We start from the raw sequence: 25,528 nt of genomic DNA, 5'->3' as shown, positions 1-25,528 counted from the left end.
GCTCTGATTCCTATCTTTCCGCCGTTATCCCGAGTCTCGGTCAGGTTGACGCTGCGGCTTCTGGGGCTGATGGCCGCCTGCATTCTTCTGGTGCATCACGCCAGGTGGCGAATACGGGCTCTGCAGTGGGACCTGAAGTTTCAGTGGGCCCAGCATCAGGGCAACTTGTCTGACCATGTCTTGATCTCGGAGGGCACTGCAAGACAGTTGCAATGGTGGCTCACGGACCGCGATTGGGTCAGCGGCAGATCCCTCTCCCTACCCCAATCGGAGCACGTAGTTGTGACGGACGTGTCCCTTCAGGTCTGGGGTGGGCTACATGGGAGAGGCGGAGATCAGAGGCCTCTGGTCTCCGGCAGAGTCCCGGCTCCACATCAACCTTCTGGAGCTGCGGCCGATCCGGCTGGCACTGAAGGCATTCCTCCCCTCTGTCCAGGGGAGTGTAGTGCAGGTGTTCACGGACAACACCACCGCCATGTGGTACTGCAACAAACAGGGCGGTGGGGTCGTGGACCCTATGCCAAGAGACTCTGTGCCTCTGGCAGTGGCTGGAACATCAGGGCGTGAACCTTGTGGTTCAACACCTGGCAGGTTCCCTGAACGCCAGAGCGGACGAACTCTGCCGTCGGTGCATGATGGATCATGAATGGCGTCTATACTCTGACGTGGCGCAAGGCCTCTTTCAGCAGTGGGGAGATCCTTGGTTATATCTATTCGCCACAGAAGAGAACGGGCAATGTCCTCAGTTCTGTGCATTGGAATTTCCAAGGCTGCACTCGCTCGAAGGCGCTTTTCGTCGCGAGTGGAGCTGCGGTCTGTTGTACGCCTTTCCGCCTATACCACTCCTGCCCAGAGTGCTGAAGAAGATCAGACGCGACCGGGCCCAAGTCATCCTTGTGACTCCGGACTGGGCATGAAGATACTGGTATCCCGAGCTACGCAACATGTCTGTCGATCCCCCGATTCGTCTGCCTCTTCAGGAGGACATTCTGTCGCAGCAGCAGGGGACGGTCCTCCACTCGAACATGTCCAGTCTCCACTTACATGCGTGGAGATTGAGCGGCGGTAGCCGAGGCCATTTGACTTGCCTCCTGAAATCTGTAATTTGATTCTGGCAGTCAGGCGTCTCTCCACAAAATCGGTATATGCCTGCAGGTGAAACAAATTTGTGGCATGGTGCACAGCAAAGGCTGTGTATCCCCTTTCTACCCCCTTTCAGAAGTTCTCCTCTTTCTTCTTTCTCTTGCCCAGCAGGGCTCTGGTCTGGGCACTCTGAAGGGCTACCTCTCTGCCATTTCCGCCTTCCTAAGGCTCCCTGATCAGCCCTCTTTGTTCAAGTCCTCAGTTGTAAATAGGTTTTTGAAGTGCATCACTCGTATGTTCCTTCCTGTTCCTTCCTGTTCCTTTCGTGATGCCTCAGTGGGACTTGAACCATGTTCTGACTTATCTGATGTGCGCTGACTTCGAGCCACTTCATAACTGTCCTCTTCGTCTCCTTACTCTTAAGACTGCATTCCTGGTTGCCATCACCTCTGCCAGGAGAGTGAGTGAGCTCCAGGCTCTTTCTTCTCAACCTCCTTTCCTTTCTTTCCATCCAGACAAAGTTGTGTTGCGGACGCGACCCTCTTTCCTGCCCAAGGTAGTCACAGCCTTCCACATCGGGCAGTCCATCTCCTTGCCCACCTTCTTTCCGCCTCCGCATTCCTCGAAAGAGGAAGAGAGGCTCCACCATCTGGACCCAAAACGTGCGCTCTCATTCTATCTGGATCGCACACGCTAGTTCCGGGTGGATGACCAACTCTTTGTTGGTTACGTGGGCGCTAAGAAGGGACAGGCGGTGAACAAACGGACCATTTCTCAATGGGCTGTCTTGTGCATCAAGGCTTGTTACTCTCTGGCTAGAAAGGAGCCTCCTGTGGGGCTACGTGCCCATTCCACTCGGGCCACGGCGGCTACTAATGCCCTGGGTCGGGGAGTCCCCTTGCAGGACATCTGTCAGGCAGCTACGTGGGCCTCGCTGCACACATTCGCAAGACACTACTGCCTGGACAGCCAAGTCCGAAGAGATGGCTTTTTCGGCCGTTCCGTTCTCCAGGACTTTCTGGTGTGAATACTGGTTCGCAGACCCACCACCGGGGTTGGTATTGCTGGGGTATCTATTCTAAGGTAAGGAATCGAATACTAACCAGTTTCTTTCAGATGCACAAGTTACTTACCTTCGGTAACGATATATCTGTAAGAAACAGTAGTTAGTATTAGATTCCTTACCGCCCTACCCATCCTCCCTGTTCTGCGGACCGATATCTAGGGTTAAGGTTTTCCCCCTTTCAGGGCCTTAGTATCTTGGCACCAGTGTTGGTTTTTATCATGGCTCTGCGTTTCTGGCGTGGAAAAGCTGTGTATAAGAACTGACTTCAGCGCACGAGGGCGACGTCTAAGTACTCCGGCGACGTCACCCCGGCGCCAAAGACAGACGCGAAGCCGCAGACGACGACTACAGACGCGCAAGGGTACTGCAACGCAAAAGTTTCCAGATCCAGTCTGACGCCTGGGGATATTCTAAGGTAAAGAATCTAATACTAACTACTGTTTCTTACAGATATATCGTTACCGAAGGTAAGTGACTTGTGCATTGGGGGTAGGAGGAGTGCTCTCTCCCATGAGCCTCCTCAGTGTGACGTCTATCCACGATGGCTTCCCGGGTGCACGCCGTCACAGGGCGCTCCTTGCATAGGGCGTGTTCCCAACTACCGCCGCCTCCCGTGTGACAACCAGCACTTTATGGTAGCACTTTTATAATATGCTATAGAAGTAGGTCCTCTGACCAGGGATCTTCAATATGAAGCCTCCTTTATTTGTTTTGAAGGGAGTCTTTCCATTCACGTACGAGGACTGGTAATGCAGTCTGCTATTTATCTGTTTGTATTTCACCTGCACCTACTGCCACTTCATCTGCCACAGCTCACCATCCCCACCTCGAACACACCACAGACACTACAAGAACAAAAACACCTGCTCGCATGTGCCCTACTCAACACACGCTCACTATGCAAACACATCTCTGAGACTTGGTTCCACGCCATTTCCGCACCTGACATAGTCACCGCAATACCCAAAGGCTACAAAATCACCCACTGTGACCGCATCAACAAGCCTGGTAGAGGGATCGACATTATACTTCATGCAATCCATCCAAGGCACCACCACAGATTAATTAACCCAAACCATGGAGCACCTCAACTTCTGACTCAAAATAGAAAAACCCCCATCAGGGGCACCCTTGCCTACCATTCTCCAGGACCATGTCTAGCCATTCCAACTTCATCGCCCCTCCTCTCTATGGACTCCCAACAACTATATTTTCCTCAGTGACCTCAATTTTCATCTTGACGACCACAATGAACTCAACACTACCAACTGCCTCAACAGCATGAACATTGGGCTCACCCAATTTATTCATGACCCCATGCACACCGCAGGCCACATGCTAGACCCCATCTTCACCTCCAGCAACCACATTGGGTACATTCGCACCACGGAACTCACCTGTACCAACCACTCCATCGTCCACTTCAACATCACCAGCTTCCGGACCTCCGCCCCAGTGTGCCTAGCGTCCCCCACCGCAGCTGATGCAGTCTCTAAAAGGACACATGGATCAATGCCCTCAACCCCACCCACACATCTCTTCAACCAACCTAGATCTGGATGCCAGAAACCTCAACAATTGGATCACCCACTGTGCCAACAGTGTCACTCCGATCTACAACTTCACCCCCAGAAGGTCCACCAAGCAGGCTACCTGGTACACTGAAGATCTCAGAACTGCTAAACAACACTGTAAACCACTGGAAAGGAGATGGCGCACCAGCAACAACATGACAGACAAGACCACCTGCAAGACTTTCCTCAACCTCTACCACAGATAGTTGAGAGAATTGAAGAAAAATGCCTTGGTCTCACTTATCGAATCAAGCTCCAGTTTCAGCAAAGAACTCTTCAGCATCTTGAAAGAGTTCTCCAACTCCTCAGCTCCAACAAACATAACTCTCCTCACAACATTGCAAACGTTTTCCACGACAAGATTGCCAACATCTACAGCAACTTCAATATCCTGCCCAAGACCACAGACTTCTTCAAGCAACACAACGACCCTGCTACCACCACAGACTGCCGACTAGCTGAATGGAGTCAGCTCTCCCTACAGAACAGTGCCTCCTTCATGAACTCTGTCCATTCAGGGGCCCCAACCGACCCATGCCCCTCACCACCACATCTTCAACCTAGGCGAAGCTAGGTACTGCTACTCCCCATCTTGTTCAACATCTCAATTGCCATTGCAAACCTTCACCAAGGACTGGAATCATGCAAAAGTCCATATCGGCAGACCCTAGCGAACTCCACAACTACATACCAATCTCCCTGCTACATTTCCCAGCCAGAGTATTTAAAAAAGCCATTACCAACAACTCTCCTAACATCCTACCTAGCAGTGAAGACCTAAAACTAGCTACCCTTTTATCTACGGACCTCACATCTTCCCGAAAGTCCCTGAAAACCTGGCAATTCGGCTAATCCGCTGGGCCCTGCCAGCGCTTGGATACCCTCACAAGTGACCAGTAGCTCTCTACAAATCTAATGACCGATTGATTGGGAAGCATTTTCCATAAAGTACACTATTTTACTTCATTAAGTTATCATTCTATCCATTGGGTTACATAGTCTGAGTTAACGGAGATTGGCTGTAGGGTTAGGAGGAGATCGAGACATGGCCATCGGGTGGAGAAGGTGCGGCACAAAATGGTCAGTCGGTAGAAGCTAGCCAGGCACTTATCGAGTGCTTAGCAATAGGGCACCAAAAATGAACACGCAACAGCAGGTGAGGAAAAGCAGCTGGACATAGAGCAGTAGAAATGGGTAGAAATGGGTAACATGTAAACGTATATAACGTATATAAACTTAGGCTGGAAAGCACTTGCTGAAATATAGATTGCTTCTGCCGTTCTCTCCAGCTAAGGTAGTATTGAAGCTAGAATAGTACATTAAAACCGCCCTAACTACTTAAGGTAAAAACTGATCTGGGATTGCAAGTCAGATACAGGCATTGCACGAAGTGGAACTGAGGGCGACTGTCGGTTCTGCCAAAAGCGCATCAGGGGAGCAGATTATAAGGGGTAGAGTGGCAAGAGGAACAGGTATGAACAAAGGTAGTGTTTGGGAAGGAGGAGCAGGTTGGGTCTCAGGTGGGTGCAGGTGTATGACTTAATGAATAGATGAGCAAGAAAGGAAAATCAGCTCAGGAACACTATGTTCTAAATGCACTGTAAATAAAGTGCAGCTTAATGCCCTGAGTAATGAGATGGAAGGAGGTCCATTGGTGTACTTTAGTGTCTTTTCAAAGGCTGTTCACGTGCATATTGATAAATGTTTTTCCTTTACACGCTTTCCTGCAAAAGAACAAAAATGGAGAAGCACTGCACCCCGGTTATAGATGTATTTAACAGTGTTGTCCTTCTTATTTTTTCTTAATCATGGTTTTGCACTTTTCTCCCTCTGGTGCACCCCACAGACTGCAGATCAGCAGTACATGGAAGCCTTTAACGATGAGCTGGAATCCTTCAAAGAGCGGGTGCGAGGCCGTGCTAAGGTTCGAATAGAGAAGGCTCTCAAGGAGTACGAAGAGGAGGAACGGAAAAAGAGGCTGGGACCTGGGGGTCTGGATCCAGTAGAAGTCTATGAGACACTTCCTCAGGTAAGAAATGACAACTCTTAAGTGAAAGTGGCCCAGTGGGATCAATCGTAAGTTCCAGGAGGAAGAAAATTTATTGATAACTCCTGTATTACAACTTGTGTTTAAAATGTGGCCAGAAAACCAGCCTGCTAATTCAAAGCAAAAACGTGTTTTTACTTCACTAAGACCTGTTTGAGATTGTATTTTCCCTGTGAATAAACAAAGATCCACCCTGAGTTGGATCAAAGTTCGGTACGAAACATCGCACTCCTCCCCCCCCCCCCCCCCCCCCCCTTTATCAAAAATCAAACAAAAAGCAACTACCACGTTTTAACTTTACAGCACTCTCCAGCCGCACGAGTCCCAAATAAAGGCCTAAACCCAGTGCTTATTTTGTAAAACATGAAATGCCGGGGCTAAAAGCATACTGGCCATAAACATGTTACATGTGTGATAAAAAAACTATTTGCAATAAAATAAAGAAATGACTCCCCTTCATAGCGTCATAAACACAAAAAGTGTAACTTCAACTGAAGAGAAAACCCCCGAACCAGACCTGCTTTTGCAAAATCAAACACGCTGCAAGTTCCACGCTACAATACTCTGCAGCTATACAAGTCCCAAATAAAAGCCTACAATACTTAATTTGTTAAATATAAAGTGCCAGGGCTGAAAGCAAAATACAGGTCCTGTACATATATTACTTTGGTTCTATCTAAACTTAATACTAGTTTCAGCAATTCTCAAGTATCTCGCCAAGCTACAACTCAAGTAATTCATAAAAAAGTGTGTACGACTTTTGACACAAAGACCTACCACCCCTATATATTAAAAAAAATACCCTGAACTTAGGCTCATTAAATATTATTTGGGAATAGCAGTAATATAAAAGATATACAGTGTTAATATCACAAACTAAACTAAGTCATCTGTACGACAAAAAGCTACATTTAACAGGTAAGTATTTCAAATGCACGATGGAGGTTGACTTTAACGGAGATGGCTGTAAAATAAACCAGGTATGGGAAGGCATGGAGAGAAATATTACCTTTCAGCTGGAAATGGTATAGTCCAAAGCTCTGTTTTTAAAATCAGGGCCTTCTGTTGTCATATCGCTGAAAATAGAATATTTGGAAAACAATTCTATCAAGACCGTTAAATAGAGGCAGTTGAACAAGCAGAAAGCAATGCTGGTATTTTACTAACCTCTACTGGTCCTTTTCTATCAAGACAGTTAAATAGAGGCAGTTAAACAGAAAAAAAAATCCCTGATTAGGAGGAGACCAGTCCTAGGGCTGATCTTCAGAGCCCACAAAGTACATACACATATAAGTATATACTAAAGTGTATACAAGAGGTCTTGAATGCTCGACCTAAAGAAGTAGAGACAAAATGTGCCTGCTCTTCCCGTTCCTATGGAGCTACTGTTCTCAGTAAATTCCATGACCGGAACCCTGTGTAGGGGACCTGATAGTGGTAATTACAGATAGAAGCCCTTGCAGTGCTCGTCGGCTGTAGCTGCTAAGGGTTTTTAGCAGCCTTTTTTAATGCGGCTGCAGTAGAAGCAAAAGCTACAGATTACAGCACTGTGGAGATATTGGCTATTAAAGCACTGTAAGGGGCAGAGGGCGTTTGGTCATTATATTAATTGATTAAGACTTAATGACCAATCCTCTGGGCCACCCAAGCGCCTGTCCTATCCCTGTTCCTTCCTGCTACAACAGCATGTTTATTCACATTTGTCTCCAGGGCTAGAAACCGTAGTTCATCACTTCCGCTGCATCAAAGGATGTTGTATGTATCTAATACTGACAAAAACACCTTTAGATGCTGCAAGGGAAGTGGATGGGAAGTGATTTTAAAAATGATGTTTCATGATACTAGAACTTTAATTCATTGTGCTCTTTGTTAAAATACTGGGCCTGTGGGGAGAATTTCAGACCCAGATATTGTTCAGCAGGTACATTTGAAAAGAGTTTATTTCAACTATTTCCCCCTTTTTCTTTTTTTTTTTCCGCTTTCGAATTTTGCCCAGCACTAGTTCTTGCTGTCCATTTCACATCATTTTAGTTACTGCTGTTCAAGTCAAGCGCTATGGTGAACATATTGCCTTGTGAATATTTGTGAATCACTTTTTTGATATTGGTCTTGTACATTGAATTACCATGTATGAGCATTATAGTGGGTAAAACTAACAAAATCTGCTAAATAGGGGGAGCAGGTGCTGCATTTTCTATCCCGTTACAGATTATTTTTTTTTGCACCACAACAAATGCATACAGCATGCAAATCGATCCATTGCTGTCCCACAAGTAGCAGTTTGGCTAACATGCTAGCCCACCTCCCTTCCTTCTGCTTGGGAATACAAGCAACAGTTTGCCTCATCTCAGTTTAGTCCCAAGGCACAGTGAGCAGAGGCTCTATTTTAGATGCTACAGACACTCCATGGGTTAGTTTTCTTCCACAGAACACCTGTATCATATGGCTAGATGTGCTCTTCTGTCTATTATACCCAGTTAAATGACTTTTGGCAACCCTAGGACACACTAGTAAGATTGCTCCAAATCCATATTCATGTATGCTTTTTGGATGTGAACTTGAGGGTAAATGGCTGACTCTTGTCCCTTGGAGACCATACTTTATCAAGTATTGCACTTTTGTGACAGTGTTAAAGTATTTGATCGCGGAATGGCTCTATTGTAAAGGTGTCATATTGAAATTAAATAAGATCAAATGTGCTGTCCAATTGAATCTTCTCCCGACTGCCCCCCTTCCATTTTTCCCCATCCAATCCTGGTTTTTGTCATTTATTTTTTACAGCGGAGACAACATCATCCTGTTCAGTGTATGGACTATATCCGAGGGGCATATCACAGAAAGGCTCTTTGTAAAGCAATCTACTGCTCCCAGGGACAAGGTCTGCTCTATATCAAATACTTAAAAGAAAATCTGAGATGACCTCTGATTTATCCTGAACAGATATACTTTAGACAATATGGGTCTCCACAGTGTATTTTGATCACAGCTCCTCCCCTCTTTTGTGGTGGACAAGTTGTAACAGCATACACTGAAACATGTTTATTTTAAGATCTTTAATCCAAGATTTGCGGCACAGCAACAAACAGCATCTGGCTGGCAGACAGGAACAGTGCAACTGACCTGGTGCCTAGCAGCAGTGGAGATTCTGAGTAGAACCACAGCACTACTGAAAGATGCACAGTGTTTAAAGATATATTACTATTATAAATATGTACAAGGCAGAATGTAACACATCTCCTTTCTTTAACAAAAAATCAATAAGAAAATAAAAAGAAAAGATGTGATCTGGCAAAATGACAGAGGATTCAGGTTACATAATCAGCAAACCTACTTGGTGGACATCTGGAGCCAACAGACATCTTAACTCGTGAAGCAACATCACCATTAGAACTTAACTGTACATCAGGCACAGTAGAATTTTGCAAAGAGGGATAATTGGTAACATTTTGCAAAGAAGGACATTTAGCAACACGTTTGATGTTCCATAACTTACCATCTTGAGTAATTATACTGTTACTTAAAACCTTTACAACCTTCATAGGTTTACCAAATTTGTTTGAACATTTGGTGAGAAAACCAGGTTTCCTAATCCTGACCCAATCACCAATACAAAAATTTGACTTCTTCACCTTCCACTTGTTATCATACCATTCTCTAACCTTGGCTTGTTTGCACTCCACTCTTTCTACGACATCCTTAATCAGATCATCAGAAAATGATTTATTAGAACACTTGTCCTTAAACCACCATGGGCAAATAGTAGAAGCTGGGTCACGGCCTTTTAATAAACGGAAAGGACTAACTTCTGTTGTAGAATGTGGGGTTATCCTGTATAACCAAAGTTTTTCTCTTAATAAATTTCTCCACCCTGAGCCCATCTTGATGACCTCAGAAACAAAACCCTTCAATACCCTGTTGAAACGTTCAACTAAACCATTCTCATGAGGTTGATACACAGAAACAGTACAATGTTTAATGTTTTGTAGTTTGAGAAAGTTTTCCATTTCCAAAGAGGTAAGTTCCACCCATTATCTGTTCGCAAGAACGGAAGGACACCCTTCTCTGGAAAACACCTCCTTGAAAAACTCTATCACCATGTTAGTGGAAACTGAAGAAACAAACTTAACCTCCGGCCACTTAGAGTGGTAATCAACAAAAACTAAGGCATAACGGGAATCAAGTGGAAGACACATAAAAGGACCTGAAATATCGAAAGCAATTTTCTTCCAAGGTTCATTTGGCCAAACAATTTTTTAATGGAGGAACATTTACCCTCAACATCTTCTCACTTCCCATACACACATCACATTCTCTTACCTTGCGATCCGCCATTCTATCTATACCGGGCCACCAAAAATAATTTATTTTAAGACGCTTCATGGCAGACATTCCAGGATGCATTCTATGAGCGATATCTAAGATTACATTTTGCATTTCAAATGGAGGCACACATTTCCCAGACTTGAAAACCAAACCATTTTCTAATTCCTACTCATCCAAAACAGAAAACATAGGGAAGGCACTTTCCAATATATTCTTTTTATCAGGCCAACCGTCCAAAATGTACTTCTTGATAGTTTGTAAAGTGACGTCCTGATCATCCGCAAGGTTCCAAGCCTGTTCAGAAATATCTTCAAATGAACCCGAAAGAAAATCTTGTAAACCAGTAACTACTTGTTTTTAATAGAAGTTTCATCACTACTCGATTTACAAGGCATGCAAGACATAAAATCTGCAATTACATTCTTTTTACCTGGCACAAACTCTCGTGTAAAACAATATTCCTGCAATCTTCAAGTCAATCTAGCTATACGAGCAGTAGAACTCCATCCACCACCCGTAGACAGAATGTTTACCAAGGGTTTATGGTCTGTTCGCAAAAGAAACTTACTACCTCATATGTCATTGCGAAAATGTTCTATTGCCCAAACACAGGCTAAAAGTTCCTTTTCTATTACCGCATACCTCCTTTCAGTTTCATTCAGTGTACGTGAAGCAGAACAAACATTCCACTCCTCCTTACCCAATATTTGAGACAGTACAGAGCCCAACCCATACATACTAGCATCCACCGTGATTATACACATTTTGTTCAAGCAAAACGGTCTAAGGGTGGGAGCTTGTAGAATATCAGACTTGATGAGATCAAAAGCCTTTTGTTGTTCATGTTCCCAAACAAAATCAGCATTATGTCTGAGAATTTCCTTAAAGGCTCCATCTTGGATTCAAAATTATATACGAATTATCTATAGTATTCGCACATCCCTGCGAAAGAGAGCAATTGTTCCTTATTTTCAGGAGCAGGAGCATTAGTGATGCCATCAACATTTGATTTTTTTTGGGACCACACCGTCACCTGACAATGTGTGTCCCAAGTACTCTACAGAGTGTTGAAACATCTTACATTTGCTAGGTTTTAATGTAAGACCATTTTCTCTCAATTTTTCACACACACACCTTAAATGTTGAAAATGATCATCATTATTAGTTGAAAAAATCAAAATGTCATCCTGGAAGCATTTAACAAACTTATCCAAATCTCTAAAGATATTGAACATGACTCTTTGAAATACGGATGCCGCCGATGCTAACCCAAACGGAATTCTAGTGTACTGATATAATCCTTGGGGGGTGATAAAAGCTGTTAGGCATTTTGACTCTTCAGTAAGAGGTACCTGATGGTAGGCTGATCTCAGGTCTAAAGTTGAAAACACCTTCGCCCCCTCCAACATCGATACAACTTCATTTATGTTTGGAAGGGGATGACAATCCACAATGATACCTGCATTAAGAGCCCAAAGGTCCAAACACATTAAACTTTTATCTGGTTTACTCACTAAAACAATGGGAGAACCCCATTCTGCCGACTCAATAGGCTCAATAATACTCTCTGCAACTAAATCATTTAGCATTTTCTTAAGTTCCTCTCTAACATTTATAGGTACACCTCTTAGTTTTTGTTTGAGGGGAATCACACCATTTTTAAGTTTAATTCTATGTGAATAGTCCTTGATCTTACCCAAGGTGTCTGAAAATACATCTTTGAACTCTTCTTTAACTAACATTTCTAACATATCCCCAAAAAATTTTTTACTACTGCAATATTATCTGCCTCCACATTACTATCCAACATCACTGGCTCTTTAGCACGAGGATTGAGAATAATGCCAAACTTCCACTGGTCTCTCCATCCCAGTACATTGACACCTTTGATGGCTATATATCATTTGACACTCAAACATTTAGTTTTGAAAGTAAGATCCACCACAAAAAAACCTAACATATCAATTTTATCCTCAATAAAGCTTACGGTACAAATGTCAGATGGAAAAATATTCTTCAAACTAAGAGTAGAACTTAGTCGTAAATCAAAATACTCCTTTGTAATAATCGTCCAAGGAGAACCTGAGTCAGCCATGAGTTCTAACTTGATACTTAAGACTTCAACCTCACACAATGTTTTTTTAATACAGATGCAATCAGTGGAATCATTTACATTTGAAACACCCTCCATCAAATATACCACAAAACCCTTCTTGTCCTCACAGTGATTCCCATTACATTCGCAGTTGCACACTTTGGGAATTTCTCCCATAACACCATAACAGATGATACCTTTGCTTGAGAATTTGGAACACATTTCTTTACATCTCTACACATGTTAGAAAAATGCCCCGACCTACCACACTTCCTACACTCTCTGTTGATAGCAGGGCATCCCCCATGTGAAGCCAGATGTGTTCTACTTCCACATCTAAAACACATGAAAGACTTGTCAAATCTTCTGACATTGCCCTGAACATTGATCCTATTGGAATTGAAATTATAATTGGGATGTGCATTTCCATTGGTAACTGATTCTGTGCGTTTTACCAAACATACTTCATCCACAGAATCAGTCTTTTGTTCACTGTGTTTCTTAATTGTACTCCTCCACTTTTCAGACTGCTCTAAAGATTTGGAAATTGCAATGGCTTCAGATAACTTTGGATCACCCAATTCCCACAACCGTTCCTGTGTGTTCTCATTTTTTACATGTACAATAATTTGGTCTCTCAACATTTCATCACACATACTACCAAAATTACAATGTATTGATAATGACCTTAGAGCAGTAATAAACTCATCAAAAGATTCTGTATCGAGTTGCGCTCTGGTATAAAACTTATACCTGTTTAAAGCAATATTTGTCACCGGTTTAAACCTCTTCTCTAATCTTAATAAGGCTTCCTTATAAACATTAGTGCCCTCCCCCTCCCCCTCAGAGGGCGGAATTTGCGGCAAAGCCCTAAACACCATTTGTCCCTCAGACCCTAAACAATGTAAAAGGATGCTCTTCTATCTTTCTGCTCCCATGCGTTCGCCATCAATAGCCTTCATGTAATTGATAAATTCCTCCTTCCAGCGTGTCCATGGCAAAGGTGGATCTACTTTATGTTGTAGAAATTTGTCTGGTGGATCGAATTGCATGGCCATGAGTTTTCTCTTTAGGAACCACAAGTATCAAAAATATAAAATTATATATGACCTAATGGTAATAATAAAAAAAAAAAATATGTAAGTATGTGGTGATGAAATATTGGGGAAATGTTAAGTAATAATAAGGCTTATTTCTATCAAAGTCTTCCAAGCGTCGTATCCAATAAACAAAAGTCTCACCTGGCTCCAAATATAGTATTTTAAAAGAAAACAAAGACTCTTCCTTTTTTTCTTTTTTTTCTTTTAAAGAGAAAAGCAGTAAATAACCTCCAGATTGCTTCTTTACCGATGAAATGATGCTGCTGCAATGTCGTAACTGCACCGTAAATATATGTCCTTAGTAAAATCCTTTCACTCGGTGACTTGTTGTCATGGAAACTGGTTTATCAAAATGGCCGCCTCGTTTTATCCACGTTTTATCCAATGACGTTGCGTAGCCTCAATTACTATGTACACGCCAATGCTGAGAAGGTTCTCTCGTAGTCGCGGATACAGAATATTAAGATGCCGTCTCGAGGAAAAGATGCAAGCGCACACCAATGAGTTATCCAGTAAGTATCCCTCGCGCAGCGCTAGCAAGGCTTCAAAAGTAAACTTCTTCTCAAATAAGTTCAAATTCCTTTTCTCCCGACCCAAAGTTGATACAAAATTCGGGTTTCCAGGGAATCGAAGCAAGAGTACTTTCCAGGAGCGATACTTCCTCCAAATTTAAATCCAGGTTCCAGGTTAATCCGATAATTCCTGAAATTTTTTTCAATTTACTCCACGCCTGTGCCGCAATGATGTTGGTGGAGTGTTCAATTTTAGTTGACCCTCGTCGCCAAAATATGTTACAGCATACACTGAAACATGTTTATTTTAAGATCTTTAATCCAAGATTTGCGGCACAGCAACAAACAGCATCTGGCTGGCAGACAGGAACAGTGCAACTGACCTGGTGCCTAGCAGCAGTGGAGATTCTAAGTAGAACCACAGCACTACTGAAAGATGCAGTGTTTAAATAGACATTACTATTATAAATATGTACAAGCAGAATGTAACACAAGTGTCCCTCCAATATGTCCTGCTATTCGTTTGTGTCCATTAAAAAGCTGTACCTTTGTATCACGTGTAGTCCATTCCTTTTGATACCTACGTACTGATGCATTGAAATAAAACATTTTGGTGTCTGGCCTCTCCAGTTATGTAATTGTTGCAAAAGAAAACGGAAGGCTAGAAATGAGGATGGAATTTAACTTGTTCCCATTAAATCCCTTTTAAGCCTTTGTCGGCTACCCTTGCTTTTGTCTTTTGTCTTTTATCGCTCTTCTTATTACTCTTTCAGGAACTTCAGAAATGTTTCGACTCAAAGGACATTCAGATGCTTCAAGACACAATCAGCAAGATGGACCCTACCGTGAGTGTTTAATTATTTTATGTTATGGGTATTTGTAAAGTGCTGCACTCGCCCAGTGGTGGGGGTTATTTTGGCATTGGTTAGCTGGTGCCACTGCTGAATGAAAACCCAAATCATCAGTTTCTTGCGTAAATAAAACAATGAGGGGGAGGATTTGATGTGTAGGGGTAGGTCGGGTACGAGGAAGCAGATGTTACGACCACCGGCTCAGGTTCCAAATATGTTGGGGACTTGCGTAAGTAGGCGGCCAGCTGAGCATAAGTGTGGTGGGTGGGTGAAAATTGATCCAATTGTTGAAGTACGTGGAGTGAAGGTTGAGTAGGGCTTTGTATTTGTGTATGAGAACTGTCATGGTTGCGCATTTTGGGAAAAACGACTTAGGGAGGTCTTGAAGTTCTGGTGACATGAGTGCGTGTAGGTAGTCTGAGATTTTTGAAGACTTTTTTGAGCATTTCAAAGCTGTTAAGGCAGGAGGCTGTGATTGCGTTCACTTAGTCTTTCGAAGCAAGTTGGTTGTTGACCACTATATTTAGGTCTTGGCTTGGGTTGCATGGCTTTGTAGGACTTCAGGTGGAGCTCTATAGGAAGTTCTCTTTGCCAAGCAGTATTACTTAAGTTTTGGCTGTGTTATAGACAGTTGGTTTTCATCCATCTGGTAAGTTCAGACATGCAAGAGGTAAAGCTCGTCCAGGTGCTTGTTTTATCAGAGAGGAAGATGAGCTGGCTGTCGCCTGAGTGGCAGATGTTGTTTTTGTGGGTCTGGGTGATTCTGGCAATTTAGGTGTTAAAGAATGTAGGGCTGAGCAATGATCCTTGGAACTCTGCGCATAAAGTAGATGGCGGTTATGGGGTAGGGAATCAGGGGCTGACTGACCTGGTGCGGACTGTTGGGAAGGAGCAGATTCAGCGGAGCACAGGGCCTTGTATTCCTGCTTTGTGAAGGCATTTAGTGATGATTGGGTTGGAGACTGCCAAAAACGGCCAGTACATCTAGTAGGATGAGGGCAGCCGTATTTACTCTGTCTATGAGCAGCTGTATGTTGTCTGTAGTGGGGATGATGGCAGTCTTGGTGCTGAGGTTGGGGCGTGATCCACATTGAGTGGTGTCGAGGAGGTGGTTGTCATTGAAGTAGGCAGCTAGTTGGTTGATGATCTTTGACATTCGCATGGTAGGATAGCAGGGAGATGGGTCTGTAGTTGACTAGCGTCTTCGGGTCAGTTGAGGATTTCTAAAGAAGAGGAAGCACTGTGGTGTGCTTACCAGTTGTCCAGGAAGGTGGCTGTGTTGAATTTGTCTCAGTATCTAGGGCATCGCTGATGAGGGTCTAGTCTTTTAACGAAGATGCGGTGAGGGCCTGTGTCCGAGGGTGTCCCAGGATGAATGGACCACAGGCCGGAGGGCCGCAAGGGATGAATCCGGCTGGAGCTTGAATTTATTGTAGATGTTACTGTTCTTACTGCTGACAAAGAGTGACAGCTGGGTGCTGAGGTCTTGTGAGTGGCTAATGCTAGTGGAAGCAGCTGCCAGCAATGAGAATTCCTTCACTATGGTCAAGATTTCTTTGTCACTGTTAATGTCCTCAATGCGGTCGGTAAGAGCAGTTCGTTTTGTGGCTCTGATTTAAATTTCTCTTCTCCTCTTATCTGCTAATGTAAAAGAGGCTAACGTGTGCCCTCTGTTTTCTATCCGCTCCACATTTGTTGGTTTTTCCCCTGCCTCGACCCCCTGCAGTCATTTTGGCTTTGCAAAGGGGAAGTTAAACTAGCCTACTGTGGTTTAATAACAAACAAAAATAAACCCAGACTCCTATCACCTGTAAAATATGCTGTCAAAACAAAACAGGTAAGAACATCAGTCTCATCTAGTCTACCCAATTCCTGCATATATTTTACTCTCTGCCCCTTCTTGGCCACGTGAGTTCAGGTAATGCATTTATTACTGCGCATCTGTTTAAACAACCGTTTTATAAGATGCATCCATTTCACCAGAGACACCTTGTTACTAATCCAGGCATTTTGTTTAAGCACTAAGTTCATTCTGGAATTTTTATTTGGGGCTCACTTTACATGTAGCATTTTTTGATCCAAACATCATATAGCAGCGGTTTTAGATGCAAAGTTGTTAGCATGCTTTCAATTGCCATGAAGATGTGATTGCCCTCCGTAAGTTGTACTTTGAATAGAGCGGAAGGTACCCATGTATTTGCTAGTGTTTTGAGAAATAAAGGAAAATTTTGATAAGGTAACTGTTGGAGACCAAACGGACTTCTAGTCTTGTATGAAAGGACTGATTAATTTGTATAGTTTTGGGATCTGTTTCCAGCATATACTCTGGCGACCTGTGGTAGGTGGCTAGGAATGTATGCACTGGTTCAGCTGTTTAGGAAGGGATCAGGAGTGGAATTATCCCCAGGCATTATTATATTGGTAAGTTTTAAAAAAGAACTAATTACTGGGGCAAGGCCCAGAGGATGGTGTTAAAGGATTATGATAACTTTAGGTAACCATAAAATTAGGTAAATATTTCATGGTTTCGTGTCCCATATGGATTTTGCCATCATGACCGCCCTAAAGCCACTATGCAGAGGTTTACCTTTGTCAGGGCAACTATAATTTTGGCTTGGAGGACCAAATTACACAGCAAGGTCATCTAAATTTGGCAGCAAAAAACACAAATTATATGTACACAGTTTGGCAGCATTTTGTTTTACAAACCAAAAGTGTTTCCCAATACAAGCAGTCACGGTCTCCTGATCTATAGTGCTCACCAGGTACAGTACATGTGTTCCTATACAACCCTCACCCACTTGCAACTTATGTGGCATGATTCCTCATCAGGTCCTCACCTGGTGAGGTACTCTCCACCAAGTGAGCTCTTCCTCTCAGTGGAAGGGAGCACTTTGATATTCTCCGTTCCTAATGAGATCTTAGGACAGAAAGCGTTAAATATCTCCAGGGAACCCTGACCCAATTCTTTAGTAAGAGGGGTCCTGTGATCTAGTTAAAAAAGATACCTGACACAAAGAGGCATTTACTAAGCCAGTGTGTCTGTTCTAGGTCAACATGTTTCATCTGCTTCACAGGATCTGCAGATTTTATAAGAACATCTAAGACCCTTGTGCTGAGCCATGCTGAGCAGGAGATCTGTATCTGCACGCATTCCACGTAAGATCAAGAGCTAGTTAGCCAACCCTTCTGCACAGGTTGAGTTGATTGAAAATTAGAGATTATCCACTTCAAGAATCCTAAAAAAAGGAGGAAGAACACTGAAACAAAAATATGTCTGTAATAGAAAATGGGTAGTTTGAACAATGAAACCATTGCCCTGCACTTCACTCTCTAAAACGATGAGGTCCCTAACCTTGGAGATACCATCATCTATATCCCAGGGTATGTGGCCTGGTATGACTTAACGTACCTGTAACAGCTAATATTTAAAATATCATAGTTCTCTACTTTTCACACAGTGCATCACATATCCACACACAAAGAGGGAGAGTAAATACATGAATGTATGCCATCAGGCTCACAAGTGTGGTACATATGTGGCTACGGATATTGTCCCGGCCGCATCGGAGCATATGTGGGGACTTGCTGGAATCAAAGTTCACCCACACTGAAAACTTGGGAGCGATAACCCTATGTTCGAGGCATATGAGCTGCAGATTACACACTGTGCAGATTACACACTGTACATAGATCGCCACCTAGTGTTGGGCCCGGATGTTTGCAGTTTGTTGTAGTCCTGAAAAGTTCTTTGTAAGTCTCGAGATAGGCGACTCCTCCTTTGGGCCACATTGCGCATGGGTATCGGCTCCATCCTCAGATTGTTTTATTCCGCCATCTGGCTCGGATGTGTTTCCTACGCTCCGGTTTGGAACCGAATTTCCTTTGACGTGCAATCCTCACCCGGTTCGATGGTATTGTCTCGATCGTGATTCACATCAACGCGATTCTTCGACAACTTCGAAGTCTTCGATTCCGGTCGTCGACGTAAGCTTTCGGGCCTACCTAGGCCTCCTCTTCTGGCTCATGGAAAGGACGCCATTCAAGAAGTGTCCTCAATGTGGGTCGAAGTTTCCCCACACCGATCTACATGAGGTGTGCAACCTTTGCCTCTCACCGGAGCATGAGGCCAAAGACTGTTCCGCTTGTGCTTCTTTCCGCTCCAAGAAGACGATTCGGGACCGACGAGCTTGAAGAACAATGGCTCGCTCGTCAGCTTCGATTCCATACTACATCTTTGGAGAGGGCGTCGACGTGCCAGAACACCAGCACGCCGAAGAAAGCTCCAGAACACCAGCACGCCGAAGAAAGCTCCAGCTCTTTTGATGCCGAAGACTCAGACGTCGAGGACATCACTCCAGCTCAATGGGTCGTAAGTAAGACCGTCGACCCCAACCCTTCCTCGACACCCTCAAAAAAGGCTTCGGTCACACCCTCCACTTCGGGCCCGGGTGCACATCGAGAGACTGCTTCCCACGCCCCGCCTTCGGGCCCGGCAAAGAAGCCTACTAAGCCTTGAGGCGACTCGGGCTCGCGCAGCCTATTCCCGGTGCCGATCCGTTACCAACACCGAAGAATAAGCCTTCTTCCTCAACCACGCCGACCGTTGCTCCAACACCTAACCCCTGGGTGCCTAAGACTGGCAGCGGCTCATCCATGCCGAAACCTCACTCGTAACAGAGTAAAAAAAACACCTAAAGGCCCCGACTCACACGCTTCGGAGCCGAAAAACACCCGGAACCGAAAAAACATGTTCCGGTAAAGGACATTTCAAAAGGTCACACTTCTAAACCACAAGACCCTAGACCATCTAAAGACTCAGTGCCGAAAAAACCTCTGGAACTGAAAACTTTGACGCCAAAGGATCTGCCCTATACAGAAGAACCTTTTACACCAGATTCTCACCAAAAAGCTCTTGTTTAAGACCCTAAGACTGGCCAACTAGCTCTTAGTTCCAAGAAGAGACCACTAGAAGCACCAGCACCTCCTCCTCCTCCTCCTCCTCCTCCAAAGAAGAGACATTGCAACCTCTCCATTAAGGGTCCCTTCTCCACCACCTCCCCATACTGTTCCTCCTCCGCCACATCATTCTCCTACACCATCGACTAATCCAGATGATGATGATGTGGATAGAGACTCTGATGACAAAGGTGAGGGTGCACATGACCCAGCAGGGACCAATATTCCCCCTCAGTCACCTAATCCTTGGGATGATTATAACACCCCTGATGTGCCTTACGTCCCACAAGATGATGTATACCCTTACAGACCTTCTCCACGAGAGGACACTACAAGTTTTAACCTACTAGTCCAAAGAGCTGCCCAGTACCATGGGGTTGACATGCACACTGATGCTGTGGAGGAAGATTTTCTTTTAGACACTTTTGATAACGCACAAAGGTCTTCTGCCATTTTGCCAATGCTTAAAGGCGTCATTAAGCACGCAACAGAGGTTTTTAAAGAACCTGTCGGGGCTCGGGTCCTCAACCCTCGCATTAAGAAGAAATGTAAAGCTGCCCCTACAGATGACCAACACATTCCCACATTTCAGGGCAGATTGTCACAACAATTGTAAAGATAAATGCTTTGAAATAAACATGTAATATAAATAATGCATAACGAGGAATGTGCAATTTGGCCCTATAAAGCCTTATTGGGATTCTGGTGAAACTTTTAGTAGCAGTCCACCCTGGGCCTAGTTGTTTGATGTTACCAGAGCTCCTCAGTGCAATACTGGACCATATTACACAGCTGCTCTTTATGTATTCTATATATGAATGTGCTTTATTTACGTTTTTTTCAATTTTGGTTCTCCATCTTCAAATGTGGGGAAACCTGATATTTCTTGGAAGAGATGTTTGGCAGGTCTGCTTCTGGCACAGTGGAAATTGTAAAGGTTTGCAGATGGTCAGTAATTTATGATGCTCGTTGTTGTAGTGACCAGAAGTATCTGTAATATTGGCCCAGCCAAGCAGAGAGTTTCACAACACTCATCCTGTCTTATGAAAAAACAAAACTTGGCTGTGATTGGACGTATAGCTTACTAAATGTACTACTTTCTGAACAGTCTACTTAACTCACTGTTCAGAGTGATTTGAATGAATTCGTAAAATAAGCTATCTTCTTAGAAGAAATGGAATATGGAGATGATGATTCAGAGTGTCGACCTAAAGTAGAAACCAGGTAGGAGTTCTCGTCGTAAATAGCGACCAGGATGAAATATGGATGGCAAGGCATTTTATCACCTAAAGGGTTGCTACTGATCCTCTGCTGCCTTTGTCACCTGCGCTGAATCGGCCAGCTACAAGTGGAAAAGTCAGTCAGTCTGGGTGTTGCTTCTGGGCAGTGACATCATGAAAGTTAGTACTGTGTGCATATCTGCTTGGAGCATTTTGCCGATCCCTTCTAAGGGCATCAAGTTTGGAAGGAAATGTGGTCTCATGAGTCAGTAGACCTTTTCCATGGTTGTGCTCATTCTTCCACTTCCCTAGTTGCCCTAACCCCCCACCTACTGCCAATGCTGGTGGAATTATAAAATTGTGACATTAGTAAGATGTGACTTAATTGGTTAGCGAAAACCGCTTTAGCTGGAATGTTCTCCAGCTTAAAATAGGTCTTGTAGAGTTTTTCTTCATTTTATTACATAAATATATATATATATTTTTTACGTCGTAATGTTCACAAAGTTATCGCAGTTTAACGAAATGGATGTACATTAATTTCACCAACTTCGCACACCCCTAACCTCTTCCTAAAGAAAATAACTTTTAAAAAAGCATGCAGCTAACCATATATGCTCCTCACTTAGTGATGTTGCAGTTGGTTTAGTTTCCCTTCTGCTGCCTTTCTCAATCCGTCCTTCCATCTACCACCTGACATGTTGTTTCTTGTCACCTTGCTTCGATTTAAAGTAACTTCTGTTCTGGTCACCTTCAGTCACCTCGTATGCCATGCTCTCCAACAAATCCACAATACCAAACTCTTTGTTTGTCATTTTATGTTTGATCTAGTATGAACTTTTCCGTTGCCCTTACCCACTCTCCCCCCATAAAAAGTTAAGGCTCTCCCTGTTCTCATTGGTTAATTTGGTTTTACTTTGCTCTTTAACAAGCTTATGTTTGCCTTTCATAGGAAGCAAAATACTACATGAAGCAATGCATTGATTCCGGCCTCTGGGTGCCAAACTCCAAAGCTCCAGAAGACGAGGACAAGGCTGACGATGGTGGAGAGCCTGTTTATGAGGAAGCCAAAAAAGAAAGCTCAGAAGAGCCCACAAAAGCGTAGCTGACGAGAAACCTAATTCTGGTGCTTTTCTGTCAGTATCCCTCTTTGCTTTCCACACCAGAGCATTTGATAAGGGACATTTTTCACAACTAAGCTCGCTGCCCCTCGTCTGTGTGTGTTTGTATATGTATATGTGGGGCACGTACTGATTGGCTGAAGCCTCAAACCAGTCGCTGGTGAGCTGTTGGCAGCAGCATCTTGGCAGGACAAGTTACAAGCTTATGTTTTGAGAGGTGGTGTTGAGCTTCTCCACCCCTGCTACAATAGAGACGTGAAAGCTTGATAGCTAGATTTCACCCAACTGAAGCAGTCTGGGGGTGAGTATCGCAGATTTTGATTTAAAACACAAAATGGGCCTCACAAAAAACATTTAAGCCTTGCTCTCTGCTCCATTTGTGGAAGGAGGCTACATGGTTAGTTTTGTTTCCAGTGGACCTTTCAGATTCCTCTTATTACGTCTGTTTATGACAGTTTTTCAGTCACTGACAATTAATTTTACACTGGCTATGGGTTAGTCCAGCTTTCTTCAAATGCTGTTTTTACCTATGATTTTTAGTCCTCCTGTCTCATTCCTGGAGAGTTGTGGTGTCCTTGCTGTTCTTGAGCACGCTGCCTTCTGCATGCCAAATCAGTCACTGTGTCTGAATGAAAACTAGTCCTCGGACCGAAATAAAAATTGGATTATTCTCAATTTGTGGCTGCTTGTCTTTTGGCAGAATTTCTTAAACTGTGCACCGGGATTGCATTTTGACAACATTTCTTCAATGAATAAGCTGTTTGTCTATTTAGTCAGATCGGGCACTACATTTGCAATATTAGCTCCTTCCACCTTTTAACCCAAATGCCATTCCTAATCTAGTCATTAGTTTGAGGCAGGGTGAATAGCTTGATAGAAAATCCAAAGTCCCACTGTCAGACCACACAACCAGGATCTGTTTACAGTGTCTACTGTAAAATTTTACGTTTTTTTGTGGCCCTGCTGTCCCCTGTCCTAACATTTGGAAGCTGTACTAGATCAAACTCTATCTGACGGAATTATAGACGCTTTCAAGCCCTCCCACGTTACAGTGGCCAGCCTATCCTCCCTGTCTTTCTCTGTACCAATATAGCCAAATACAATTCTGGAATCACACAGAATAGTTGGGGATAGTACAGCACCATATCAGGCCAAGCATGAACTAGTCTTATCAAATGAGGAGGGTCTTTGCAATTTTGCCTTTAGTTTGGCATAGACTCCATGTTGTTTCAAATGCACAACAGTCGTCGCCTCTACATCCAAAGCCACTTTTGTCAAACCCATCTTTACCACCACCTTTTTAGTACTCACCTACCACCCATGTGCAGTCCTTCAGCCTACCTATTCCATCAAGTTTGGGTGTCCTTTACTGGCTGCGTTCATTTTTCTAGGAAAAGTTAATATTTTCTTGTTGGGTTGGGGCACTTTGTCATGACCTCTCTGCTCTGGCCCACCCCACTACAGGATATCTACTACCACCTAAACCACAACAAAATCCCCTGAATACCATTGTTTTCCCCATATCATTGGCCACCTCTTTTGTTGCCACAGCCGCTGTTCTAGACAGGCCTCCGTATTGCACAAGAAAACTGTATAGGGTTTCCATAGAACTCCTCCCAAGTCAGTAGCAACCTAGGGTGAAGGGACGTCAGATGACACCATAGCTCCCCCTTTTAAATTTGTAGTCTTCCTGTTTGCCTTTAGATTGATCATTGAAAGGCCAGTCTTCTTGTTAATCTTAATGATGCCATTTTATTTCAAGTTGTCTGCAGCAGACTCCATAGTAGCACTTTCCCCCAGACCCTCAACAGAGATTTTGTTGTCAGATGTGCTTCTTTTTGTGCCATCACCAAGATCATGTCTGGGGCAGCAGTGCTTTCAGAGACCTTCTCCAGGGCCACCAAATGTATGGAAGCCACCACGTTCACCACCTCTATTACAACCTCTTTTTAATAGAAGTACTTCGTAACTACAATATGTTTGGATTAGTATAAGCGATCTGAATAAAAGTCATTGTTAAGCAATGCCTCATAAAATTGTCGCATAACTAGCTTTATTTTTTATTCAATAGGAAGATCAACAAATGAAAATTATTTCTGTATATAGAGCTAGTATTCCATGCACACCAAACACGCTGATCTGCTTTATTTTAGCATCTTCTGTGTCAACAGGTCAGTCTAAAATATGTTGGTAGTGTGTGTGGCTGTATACGCCTGCTAACTAGTGTTGGGTTTGCAAGTTGTTTTTGTTCCAAGAAGTCTCTTGAGAACTGAGCTGTGATGTGACTTCTATTGGTGTACATGGGCACCAACTCCATCTTAGATTTTTTATTTCTGCTCTCTGGTTTAGACGTGCACAGAGTGAACTCTGATCTCATCTTGTCCAGAACACTTTTTTCTTTGGCCCCATTTGCTTATCCTTTGATCCCATAGTGTCTAATTCAACCGAGCTCCGGACTTTAGTCTCCCTGATGTGCAAATACCTTGGGGGTAACAAGAGAATGCTGCATGGGTAATTGAACACACACCCTTTCAGTATTGCCTTCACTGCCTTTCGAAATACGCCTGGTAGACCATCATGAGTTGTTGAATCTGTTCCTGTACCCAAACCATGATGATGTTTTCTTTCTGTCGGGCCTCAACTTTCAATCCTAGAAGACTGTTCAGTATCACAGGGAGCGACACTGGACCCACAAGAGGATTCATCAGCAGGATACCTCAGACCCCCTGGACTGCTTCGGCGAGGAAGATCCAATGGCATTGAAGAACAGGAAGAAGCTGGCTGGCCTTTCTCCTGGCCCTGCAGCCGGCACCCAATCTGAAGACTGTGTCGTCGATCAAGTCAGATGACTAAAAGATGTATGATTGTTTAAAAAAATGTATGATTATTTTTATTGGCATTTCACGGAGTAATAGCCATATGCCACAGATATTCGTAAAGTAAATGAGCACCCCTCCCCCCACCGACCAACCCTTGCTCTCCCCTTAATATACCATTCTTAGTTAACAGAGTTGTAAGTTGATTTAAAATATATTAAAAAAACTCACCAAAAGCATTCAGAACTGCAAGCACATACATGACATGAACATGAGCATTTTTCATCTTGTAGGATATAGGATCTTGGCCACATAACGTTTTAGCTGCGGCTGGACATCATGACATCCCATCACACCACTCATTGTATCATCACATTTTTTCAGAAAATCCAATTATCAACAGTCTTGGGTGGTATAGTGTTTGAGGCATCAAGCAAGTCTGCCTGCAAGGCCGCCCATGCCCGTAAATAGTCTTCCAGCCTTACGTCCATCCTACATTCACAACTTCTCCCCATCCCAGCTACAGCCCATTCAGCCACATCTGTCACCCACATCCGTACCTCGGGAGCGGTTGGGGAAAGCCATTGAATGGCAATTTGCGTTTTTTCCAGGGCTAACCCCAGTGCAAGGAATTTCCTACTCAGAACTTTTTTTCCTATGGACAGGAAGCAAACCTAGAAGACATTGCTTATGGTCCCTTGGGGCCTCCCATCCTGTTGCTGTGTGCAGCCTAGCTGTCACAGTCTGCCAGTAAGTGTTTA

The 25,528-nt window shown here is 43.7% G+C and overlaps 1 protein-coding gene across 1 annotated transcript in view; it reads left to right on the top strand.

Annotated features, from left to right (window-relative positions):
- Positions 1–22,626, top strand: part of CDC37 (cell division cycle 37, HSP90 cochaperone) — a 116,664-nt gene extending 94,038 nt beyond the window's left edge. The window contains exons 6-8 of the mRNA XM_086959059.1: positions 5,570–5,752; positions 14,574–14,645; positions 21,783–22,626. Of these exons, the coding sequence (XP_086815185.1) occupies positions 5,570–5,752; positions 14,574–14,645; positions 21,783–21,935 (408 nt within the window). The 3' untranslated portion in view covers positions 21,936–22,626. The remainder of the gene's footprint in view (positions 1–5,569; positions 5,753–14,573; positions 14,646–21,782) is intronic.
- The last annotated feature ends 2,902 nt before the right edge of the window (positions 22,627–25,528 follow it).

This window comes from Lissotriton vulgaris, chromosome 1_1 (assembly GCF_964263255.1).
Source record: "Lissotriton vulgaris chromosome 1_1, aLisVul1.2, whole genome shotgun sequence".
NCBI classification, from domain to species: Eukaryota; Metazoa; Chordata; class Amphibia; order Caudata; family Salamandridae; genus Lissotriton; species Lissotriton vulgaris.
This window is presented reverse-complemented; position numbering and strand designations above follow the sequence as displayed.